Raw genomic sequence first — 10731 nt, 5'->3', positions numbered from 1 at the left:
AAAAAAAAAAAAAAAAAAAAGTTGCTTTCAGTGTTTGTCAAGTAATCAGAGGGCTGCCTTCTTCTAGGTCGGGTTTGTGGAAAAATTTTTTTTAAATTATAATTTTAGCCATATTTCCATATCCTTATGTAGGCCTTGTAATTTTTGTTTTAGGTTTGCTAAAACAACCACTTCTTCCAGTTCTTTTTTTTTTTTTTTTTTCCTTGTTTGACACAGAGTCTTTGTTGCCCAGGCTGGAGTGCAGTGGTGTGATCTTGGCTCACTTCAACCTCCACCTCCCAGATTCAAGTAATTCTCTTGTCTCAGCCTCCTGAGTAGCTGAGACTCTGGGCACACACCACCACGCCTGGCTAATTTTTGTATTTTTAGTAGAGACAGGGTTTCACCTTATTGGTCAGGCTGGTCTTGAACTCCTGACCTCAGGTGAGCCACTCACCTCAGCCTCCAAAAGTGCTGGGATTATAGACATCAGCCACCATGCCCAGCCAGGTCTCTAACTACTGACCTCAAGTTGTCCAGCCTGCCTTGGGTTTCCCAAAGTGCTGGGATTACAGGCATGAGCCACTGCACTGACTGTTCCAGTTCTTTTGTCTAAGAATTGTACAGGGTGAGACCTTTACAAATCAGCCTGTTGTAAAGGATGTGGGTGCCACCTGCGTGGACCTTGGGGGACTGAACAAAGGGAGCAAACGTGGGAATAAAAGACAAAGACAATAGAGTATATTGTATATTCGGAAGAAAAGGTCTGGGGGCTCCTTGCTTCCAGTAAAGAAGGGCCCTGAGCTTTAGAGCCCTTCACAATTTATTGGGTAAAGGATAGAGGGAGAAGGGGGTGGTGGTTGTCAGTCAGCGGCTTGATTTACAGCAGGCTTGCAAGACTGCATTCTTTTAAACAATAGGCTCAAGATGTCCCGGTAGATAATGGGCACAGCACCAGGGAATGATTGCTTTCAGCAAACCTTCTGGTGGCAGGCGCAGTCATGAGTTTGCCCACATCCTGCATTCATGATAAACAGTTTGCTGTTTGGTCATAAAACCTCCAATGGAATGCTGAGTTGGTCACATCTCTCGGGCCATTGGCTCCCTATGTCTTCCCCTTTGTGTTTATGTATTACTGTTACAGATTTATCTAAGCATTGGCCTACCTAAAAGTTCTATTGGAAATAGGGGGTAGGGAGAATAAACAAAAGCAAAGGTTTCTGTAGCTGTAGCCAGGAGGCATGTCTCTGCTGAAGCAGTTGCTCTACAAGCCATAATTATTCTTCAGCCTCTTAACTGCCACGGGGAATTTAAGGAAGAATCTCCTTGTAGGGTTTGGTAAAGATGTGTAAGTTGATAGGTGGCAATACCTAGCATCGGGTATAGCCAATTAATATCTCCTAGTAATTGTTGAAAATCATTTAAAGTCTATAATGTGTCTTTACCAAGAACTGTTTTCTGAGGCCGTACACTCCTCTCTGTAACAATATTTCCTTCATAATGGTATGGGGAAGTTATTTGCACTTTCTCTGGAACAATTTTGGGATTCCATTTAACAAGAGCTTGCATTACATCTCTGAATAGTTGATGTAAAATTTGATCTGTAGGAGCGGCCAAAAGAATATCATCCATAAAATGAATGATATACGCAATGGGAAACATATTTTGAAGCTCCTCTAATGCTCTTCCCACAAAATGCTGACATAATGTAGGACTGTTAAGCAAGCCTTTAAGTAAAACTTTCCACTGATAGCAAGAAACAGGTTCTCTATGATTAACAGAAGGCACAGAGAAGGCAAATTGAGGCTTACCCTTCTCATGTAATGGTAAAGAAACAATCCTTGAAATCTGTTACTACAGGAGGCCAGTCTGTGGCTGCCGGGGAAGGTAAACCCTGCTGGAATGCACCCATAGGTTTAATTTGTGCATTAATAGCTCTCAAATCATGCAGCAATCACCATCTTCCAGACTTTTTTGGAATAACAAATACTGGTGAATTCCAGGGACTGACTGCTGTATATGTCCTGCGTTCAATTGTTCTTTTACCAACAGTTGAAGTCAATCTAGCGTCTCCTGTGTTAGGGGCCATCGATCCACCTACACAGGTTTGTCACTAAGCCATTCTAATGGTAAGGCAGTGGGCGGAAGAGAAATATCAATGACCCCTGTCAGAAATCCTGACGTCCTAGCCCTTTTCTGTTTTTCCAGTTACTGATAATGGATTAGAGTTTCCTTGTAGGAATCTCCCTAAGCCTTTTCTGCTCTGATATCCCATGTCCTTCCACATTTTAAATCCTGGGTTACCAAAGTTTTCATTTGTAAGTCTCATATCCCATGCTATAAGTCTTGACCCTGTAAATTGATGGCTGTATTTGCAACATAAGGCTGGAAAGTACGTGCTTGTCCATCCGGACCAAGACAAGGTAAAATCTCAGCACTCTGTTGAACACTTTTAGCTGCTCCTACACCCACTAGGGATGTGAGGTTAGTCTCAGAGACCATGCTGGGCACCAGTCTGTACGGGATATTACTGACACCACGTCTCCTGTGTCCGCTCACCCATACAATTTCTTTCCTTTAATTTGTAACGCAGGTGGGTCTGTTAAAGGCTATGGGTTGGGATAGATTTCCCGAGTAATTGTGCTCCCAAAGCCTTTATTTCCTCGTTTCTCGTTTTGTGAAGACAGGTGTAATTTGCAGGGACTAAGCAATAGCTGAGCAGTATATTCTCCCGGTTCAAAAACCCAAAGATCTTACAACATTAAAACTACTTGAATTTCTCCTTCATAATCGGAGTCAGTCAGTCCTGGGACTACAGTGATGCCTTGCCAGTTAAGGTGGCTTTTGCCTAAAATTAGTCCCATGTATCCTCTTGGTAAATGTCCCCAAATACCAGTGGGAATTTTGATAGGTTTGTCTCCACCAACTACTGTTATTTCTCTGACTGGGAGATCTAATCCTGTACTTGCTGGTATTGCTGGGGTGAGGGAATCAGTGTTTCTCCTGGAACCCACCCCTGAAATGGGGTTGTGGTCTGAACTGAGAATGACCTCATTGTTTGAGGTGCCTGGGTCCAGGCCCCTTCTTGTTTCCCAACCTGGGGGGGCGGGGTGCCATTCTGATGAAATCTTGAGTGGCACCGATTAGCCCAGTGATTTCCTTTCTTACAGTGAGGACAGAGTCCTGCCATTTTTTTCCACTGGAGGGGGGCACTGCATTGTAAGGTCCTTTCTGTCCTGAAATCTGGTGGCATTCCTTTTTTCAATGTCTGGTTTTTCTGCAGGTATAACATTTTTCCACTCTAGAATTTGATCCTTTGCTGCTTTTAGATTTGTCAAGTACTAAATTAGCCATGCTTCAGCTAACATTGAAGAGCGATGAAGCTCAGTTCCTACATCCTGACAAGCTCTGAGAAAATTTCCCACTTTTTTTAATACTTTACAGGTGCCATTGCACATTTACAATCCATGTTTGCCTTCTCAAAAGCTAAAGTTAAGGTTAACATTTCGGCAGCAGCAGTGTGAGGAATTTGACGCTTCACTGCCTCTTGTAATCTTGTAAGAAATTGCGCATAGGGCTCCTACAACCCTTGCATGATATGCAAAAAGGATTGTACTGGGACTCCCTCTTGTGGAATTGTGACCCATACACATTTAGCAGCCTGTGAACACTGCTGATAAGCAGGATCTGGGAGTGCCATTTGATGTTCCAGGTCTGAATAAGGGTCGTTACCCAATAGCATATCCTCTGTAATGTCTCCTTGACAAGCGGCAAGATTCTGTCTAGCTTGGTCTGTGCAGTTTTTGCTAGTTTAAATTCCATGTCAGATATGCACTAGCAGACAAGTTTGAGCCAAATATTTTACATCACAAAGTAGAAGGCACATAGCACCGACTACGGATTCTAGCAATCCTAAAGTGAGTGAGTTCTGTACTCCATTATTAACTACAGTCCTTTTTAATTCCTTCAACAACTAAACTCTAGCAGGGTATTTTCATGAATAAACTGGTGCAGATTGGATCAGGCCTTATGGAAATATGACAAGTGCAGGGTCCTAAGGGCTCTCCAGCTGTGGCAGCAGAGTGTAAAATTCTTTGTACTGGGGTCTCTATTTCTGCTCCCGAAGGAAGTGGTACAGTTGTTCCTGCAACTGGAGGGGGCGGTAAAAAACAATTTTTATCTTCCCTCTCCTGTTTTTTATTTTCAATTGGATCTGTGGGTGGGACAACAGATTCTTTCAGATTTTTAGACTCAACCTGCTGCCCAGCAGAATAATGAGATAATGGCAGAACAGTACAAACTAGACTCCACGTGGAGAAGACAGAAGAATCAACTTTAAGACCTTTATGATGAGCCTTTTTTAATCCTGCTCTGTCCTAGTTTTCCACATCAAGAGCGCCTGCCTGTGGAAACCATGGGTTATGCGTAATCTCCTACAGAAGCTTAATGTCTGTGAATTAACCTGAGCTCCAGACTGTCTCAATAGAACTTTAAACAACTGCACATAGTGTTTTTCTTCAGCAGACAAATTCTGCCCCATGTTACCCTGATTCAGAAAACTTACCGTTCCCAGTACCTTAGAGCAGTGACCTTGTATCGCTCTTAGTACCTCTTTAGGGCACTGACCTTATATCTGCTGCCAGCATACTCATCCAGGGTTCCGCGTTCACCTTGTCAATTTCAGTTCCTCTGCTCCAGCAGAACCTTCTTTGTGTCCTCAAAGTCCTGTGTTCAGAGGCCACTTGTAGACATCCTTAGAGTCCCTGTTCTGGTTCACCAGTTGCCACCTGCACAGATCTTGGGGGGCTGAACAAAGGGGGCAAATGTGGGAATAAAAGACAAAGGAGTATATTTGGAAGAAGGGGTCGGGGGCCCCTTGCTTCTATTAAACAAGGGCCCTGAGCTTTAGAGCCCTTTGCATTTTATTGGGTAAAGGAGATAGGGAAAGGGGGGTGGTGATTGTTGGTCAGCGGCTTAATTTGCAGCAGGCTTGCAATACTGCATTCTTCAAACAATAGGCTCTAGATGTCCCAGTAGATAATTTCAATGAGCACGGCACCAGGGAGTGATTGCCTTCAGCAAATCTGGTGGCAGGTACAGTCGTGAGTTTGCCCACATCCTGCATTCATGATAAACAGTTTGCTGTTTGATCATATATTCTCCAGTGGAATGCTGAGTTGGTCACATCTCTTGGGCCTTTAGCTTCCTACTTGTAGGAACACTCAGTCCTTTTCTGGGGATATGAAAGTACCATTATTATTTCTGGTTTGTGGAAGTACCATTATTAATGTCTATGCAGCTGCTCTTGGATTTCTGATTTTCCCTAAGAGGCTCATCCCTGCTTCTTCCCAGAAGCTTTCAGTTTCTGTTGTATTTCTCTGCTCATAATCTCTTTCAGATTTACCCATAATTCTCTTGACTCCTGCAGATTCCCCACTGCTCCAATGCATCACCTCAGTTCCTTCTGTTTTCTGCACTGCCAGCATGATATACACAATATGCTGAAACTCCTACCAATGTCTGAGTCAGGTGAGGCAGAATCTGGACCCTCTGTCAGACACTAAAGATGCCATTATCGTGGGTTGAAGTTCCATTCTTTTCTTTCTGTTTTAGAGAGGAGCTCTAAATTGGGAAGTAATGCACGAAACAAGCCTTGTAAAAGTCAACTTGGATTCACTTCTCAGTTACATCTGAATGATCTGCAGCTATTTCAAGCTGAAAGGAAAATTTCTGGGTCTAAGCATATTGAAAAACTCATCAATGACAACTCCTCAGTTTCACTGCTTGAAAAAATTTCTTCCGGTGTCAAATCCCACCTTTTAAATAAACATATAAATATTTTTGATGATGCTCCATTACTTCCACAAGAACAGAAAGCACACATTAGGGAAAAAGCTTATAAATGTAATGAGCTTGGCCAAGTCTTTAGAGCATCTGCAAGCCTTTCTAACCATCAAGTAATCCATAATGCAGATAATCCTTACCAGTGCAATGAATGTGGCAAGGTCTTTAGTTGTAGTTCAAAGCTTGTGATACATCGAAGAATGCATACTGGAGAGAAGCCTTACAAATGTCATGAATGTGGCAAGCTCTTTAGTAGCAATTCAAACCTTTCACAACATCAAAGAATTCATACTGGAGAGAAACCTTACAAATTGTCATTAATGTGAACAAGGTCTTTCGAAGCAGTCAAAGCTTGCACAACATCAAAGAATTCATACAGGAGAGAGGCCTACAAAATGCAGAATTGTGACAAGGTCTTCAATCAAATTGCACACCTTGTACGACATCAAAAAATTCATACTGGAGAGAAACCTTACAGTTGTAATAAATGTGGCAAGGTCTTTAGCCGCCATTCATATCTAGCAGAACATCAAACAGTTCATACTGGTGAGAAACCTTACAAATGTAAAGAATGTGGCAAAGCGTTTTCAGTGCGTTCCAGCCTCATAACCCATCAGTTAATTCACACTGGAAGGAAACCTTACAAATGTAAAGAATGTGACAAGGTCTTTGGGCGCAAGTGTTTACTGACCTCTCATCAGAGAATTCATACTAGAGAGAGACCTTATGGATGCAATCAGTGTGGCAAGATCTTTAATCAGAAATCAGACCTTATACGACATCGAAAAATTCATACTGATGAGAAACCTTACAAATGTAATAAATGTGGCAAAGCATTTAGAGAGTTTTCAGACCTTACTGCCCATTTTCTAATCCATAGTGGAGAGAAACCTTACGAATGTAAAGAATGTGGCAAAGTCTTCAGGTACAAGTCTTCTCTAACCAGTCATCGTAGAATTCATACTGGAGAGAAGCCTTACAAATGTAACAAATGTGGCAAGGTCTTCAGTCGTAGTTCAAACCTTGTATGCCATCAGAAAATTCATACAGGAGAGAAGCCTTACAAATGTAATGAATGTGGCAAGGTCTTTAATCAAGCGTCATACCTTACAAGACATCAAATAATTCATACTGGAGAGAGGCCTTACAGATGTAATAAATGTGGCAAAGCATTTCGAGGGTGTTCAGGCCTTACTGCCCATCTTGCAATCCATACTGAGAAGAAATCTCATGAGTGTAAAGAATGTGGCAAGATCTTCACTCACAAGTCTTCCCTCACCAATCACCATAGAATTCATATTGGAGAGAAGCCTTACAAATGCACCCTGTGCATTAAGGTCTTTAGTCACAATTCTGACCTTGCACAGCATCAGAGAATTCATTCATGAGAGTCCCTACAAACTGTGTATGGCAAACCATCATCATGAATTCTAGCATTAATCAACATCAGAGAGTCCATACTAACTGGAAATCATAAATTTGTGTGACACAGGATTTATCAAGGCCTGCCAAATCACTAGACATCACTACATCACTGTGGAGGGTGAAACCACACAGATGGATTGTGTGTACTCGGGTCATTATTCAAGGACCATTACTGTAGAACACAGATAGGATTTACACAAGAAGTAACTCAATCTCTAGTTCTCTGATATTAATCTATGATATTGCATTCTGCAGAATAATGCTAAGTCAACGTATGATTCTCATGACATGATGTATATCAAAGGTGCAACGGTATGTAAATGACCAGTTTTATTCAGGCTACAAAAAATTCAATTATTGGGGGTCTGTAGAAAAGGCTACTTTATGACTTTAAAATCTCTTCACGTGCCTTCGATACAGGCCATTCACTGTGGTCCCTGGGAAAGAATCAGTAGGATGACAGGGCTGACTTCATTAGCTGAGGATTATTTCCAGTTTCCTGATGAAGAAGGACATTGCCTTTTCAGATTAAATATTATCTGATTTAGAGAGCATGGAGAAGTGGGCAGAGTAACATAAAACTCTGATAACCATCATCATACTGTGGCAGTCAACACACTTTCTCCCGACCTAAGTGCACAGTGCTTCAGTTTCCACCAACTGACCATGAAATAGAGTATGCCGTGATCTTAAGGCATGGGTTATTAATGGGAAGAGAGTAATAGGTTGCTAGTGTCTGATTATATAGTAGAAATAATGCAAGGAAAAAGGTAGACGCTTTCTCCATTGAATAGCAGTAGCTGCTGTTTAGCAAAGACTGATGAGAAATTGTTTTGTTTTGTTTTATTCCCCTGAGATAAGAGTCTCACTCTGTTGCCCAGGTTGAAGTGTAGTGGTGTGTTCTTGGCTCACTGCACCCTCCACCTCCTGGGTTCAAGCAATCCTTCTGCCTTAGCCTCCTAAGTAGCTGAGACTACAGGTGTGTGCCACCACACCCAGTTCATTTTTGTATTTTTTGTAGAGACAGGGTTTACCATGTTGGCCAAGCAGGTCTCCAACTCCTGACCTCAAGTGATACGTGCACCTCAGCCTCCCAAAGTGCTGGGATTACAGGCATGAGCCATTGCGCCCAGCCTCATTTTTGAAATGGAAGAAAGAACAGATATCACAGTTGAGCGTTTAATCAAAATGACCAGATCAGCATATTCTTTTTTTATATGACACAGAGTCTCACCCTTGTCACCCAGGCTGGAGTGTAGTGGCACAATCTTGGCTCACTGCAACCTCTGCCTCCCTGGTTCAAGCAATTCTTCTGTCTCAGCCTCCCAAGTAGCTGAGATTACAGGTGCGTATTTTTAGTAGAGATGGGGTTTCACCATGTTGGCCATGCTGGTCTCAAACTCCTGACCTCAGGTGATCCATCCGCTTCAGCCTGAAAGTGCTGGGATTACAGGCATGAGCCACCGCGCCCAGCCAGATCAGCATATTCTTGAGTAGGATTCACATTTAGTTCTTGGCATTATAAGTTGAAACTGTTTGATTTAGAATGTCTGTAGCTCTCATGTTTGTAGTAATAAAGTTTCATTTTTCCTGAGTGAATCATGTCTTTACTACCATCATAATTTCATCTCACCTCAGGAAGATGGATACTCTGTAGCACACAATAGTGCACCATTGGGATTTTAAGATTGGAGCATCCACAGCAAGTTTTCTGGTTGTAAAATGAAACAACATGTCCTTTGGGTACATATCCTTAGGCAAGTGTGAATATGAGTAATCATATTTAGTACTTGAATGATTGTGTCTGTACTCTGCCCTAGAATGTTTCTGTGGGTACAGTGAAAATCCCGTAGCAGTGCAATTCCAGCATCCTATACCCTCAAATGTGTTCATCGCCCTTGGCGAATGTTCGCTGTATCATATTTCTATGTGCCTTTTTCTTGTGTGCCAAATTAGACCCGTGGCACACACTTTCATTTTTATGAAGCAGAAATACAAATATAATATGACAAATATGAGATAAAATTTGGGGATAAGGTTAAAATAGTGTAATACAATCTCTTTTTTGTTCTTGTGCTCAGTGACATAATTTGAAATTATTAATGTTCATAAATTTCCTCGTAAGGGTGGACACACAGAAGGGAATTGTGTTTTGCTTTGTTTGGTATTTTAACTTGGAACTTCATATATTCACCCTCACAACCTTTGTGGTAATTTGAACTTTTGCCCACTCCACTGGAACCTTGAAAAAAAATTTTTTTTTAAATTTGAGACAAGGTCTCTTGGACAGGCTGGAGTGCAGTGGCGCAATTAGGGTTCACTGCAGCCTCAACCTCCCCGGCTCAAGTGATCCTCCTACCTTAGCCTCATGAATAGCTGTGACTGCAGGTGCACACCAGCACACCCAGCTAATTTTGGGTTGTTTTTCGTTAAAGATGTTTCACAATGTTTCCCAGCTGGACTACAACTCTTGGGCTCAAATCACCTCAGCTTCCCAAAGTGTTAGGATTACAGGCATGAGCCATGCACCTGGCCTCCACTAGAACTTGTTTGACGTCCACCTAAGGTTTGACTTGGATATTGGGAATGATGATGCTGTATACTGAAGTGGTCTGAGAATGTTTATTACATAATAAGGCTTTATGAGGAAAGCAGGTTAGACTTCCCCAGTTGGTCCAAAAATGTCATGAAAGAACTGGGATAGGTGACTACTTTGGGTATTATGATTGTTGAAGGGTAAGGCTGGGGTTTGGGTACATACTTGTGGTTTGAACTTCCACCTGGTGCCAAATGAGGGAGCACTTCTTGGTTGGGAAAGACCCCAGTTTTCTTGGTGGTGATAGCTGGTTACATTCCTCTTGGCTGGACATGTAGGTTTCACTGCACCTGTTGTGATTGTTGAAAATGCTTGTGAATTGCTGTTTAGTAAAGTGTCTAATGAAGTTGCCTGAGATATATTTTACCCTAGTTCCATGAAAATTATTGTACAAAAGTGTTTATTATAAAATCAGTATTTGTTCAAATATTTATTGATATATATTTATTATACAATAGATAAGATTTTACTAGAAGAGCATTTTGCCAAAAGTTGTGGAAATGTCGTTGTCAGATTATCGTATGAAGCAATTTTTTTTGGGCTGAGTGGGGTGGCTCACACCTGTAATCTCAGCACTTCAAGAGGCCAAGGTGGGAAAAATCACTTGAGCCCAGAAGTTGAAGACCAGCCTGGGCAACAGAGCAAAAGCTCATGTCTACAAAAATTTTTAAAATAGCTGGGTGGAGTCACGCACACTTGTGGTCCCAACTTTTTAGGGATGCTGCAGTAGGAGGATTGCTTGATCCCAGAAGGTTGAGGCTGCAGTCTTCCTTGATTGTACGACTGTACTCCAGCCCAGATGACAGAAGGAGACACTTTCTCAAAAAAATTTATTTTGTGCTTCTTTATATGAGTTACACTAAAAATCTTTTTTTTTTTTTTTTTTT

At 41.8% G+C, this 10731-nt stretch overlaps 1 protein-coding gene across 1 annotated transcript in view; it reads left to right on the top strand.

Annotated features, from left to right (window-relative positions):
• Positions 1-8847, top strand: part of ZNF528 (zinc finger protein 528) — a 28530-nt gene extending 19683 nt beyond the window's left edge. The window contains 3 exon segments of the mRNA XM_017864661.1: positions 5593-6134; positions 6136-6220; positions 6223-8847. Of these exon segments, the coding sequence (XP_017720150.1) occupies positions 5593-6134; positions 6136-6220; positions 6223-7211 (1616 nt within the window). The 3' untranslated portion in view covers positions 7212-8847.
• Positions 8848-10731: the final 1884 nt, after the last annotated feature.

This window comes from Rhinopithecus bieti, unplaced genomic scaffold, assembly GCF_001698545.2.
Source record: "Rhinopithecus bieti isolate Rb0 unplaced genomic scaffold, ASM169854v2 scaffold_2723, whole genome shotgun sequence".
In the NCBI taxonomy this organism is placed as follows: domain Eukaryota; kingdom Metazoa; phylum Chordata; class Mammalia; order Primates; family Cercopithecidae; genus Rhinopithecus; species Rhinopithecus bieti.
The sequence above is the reverse complement of the archived record's forward strand: the minus strand, read 5'-3'. Positions and strand labels throughout refer to the sequence as shown.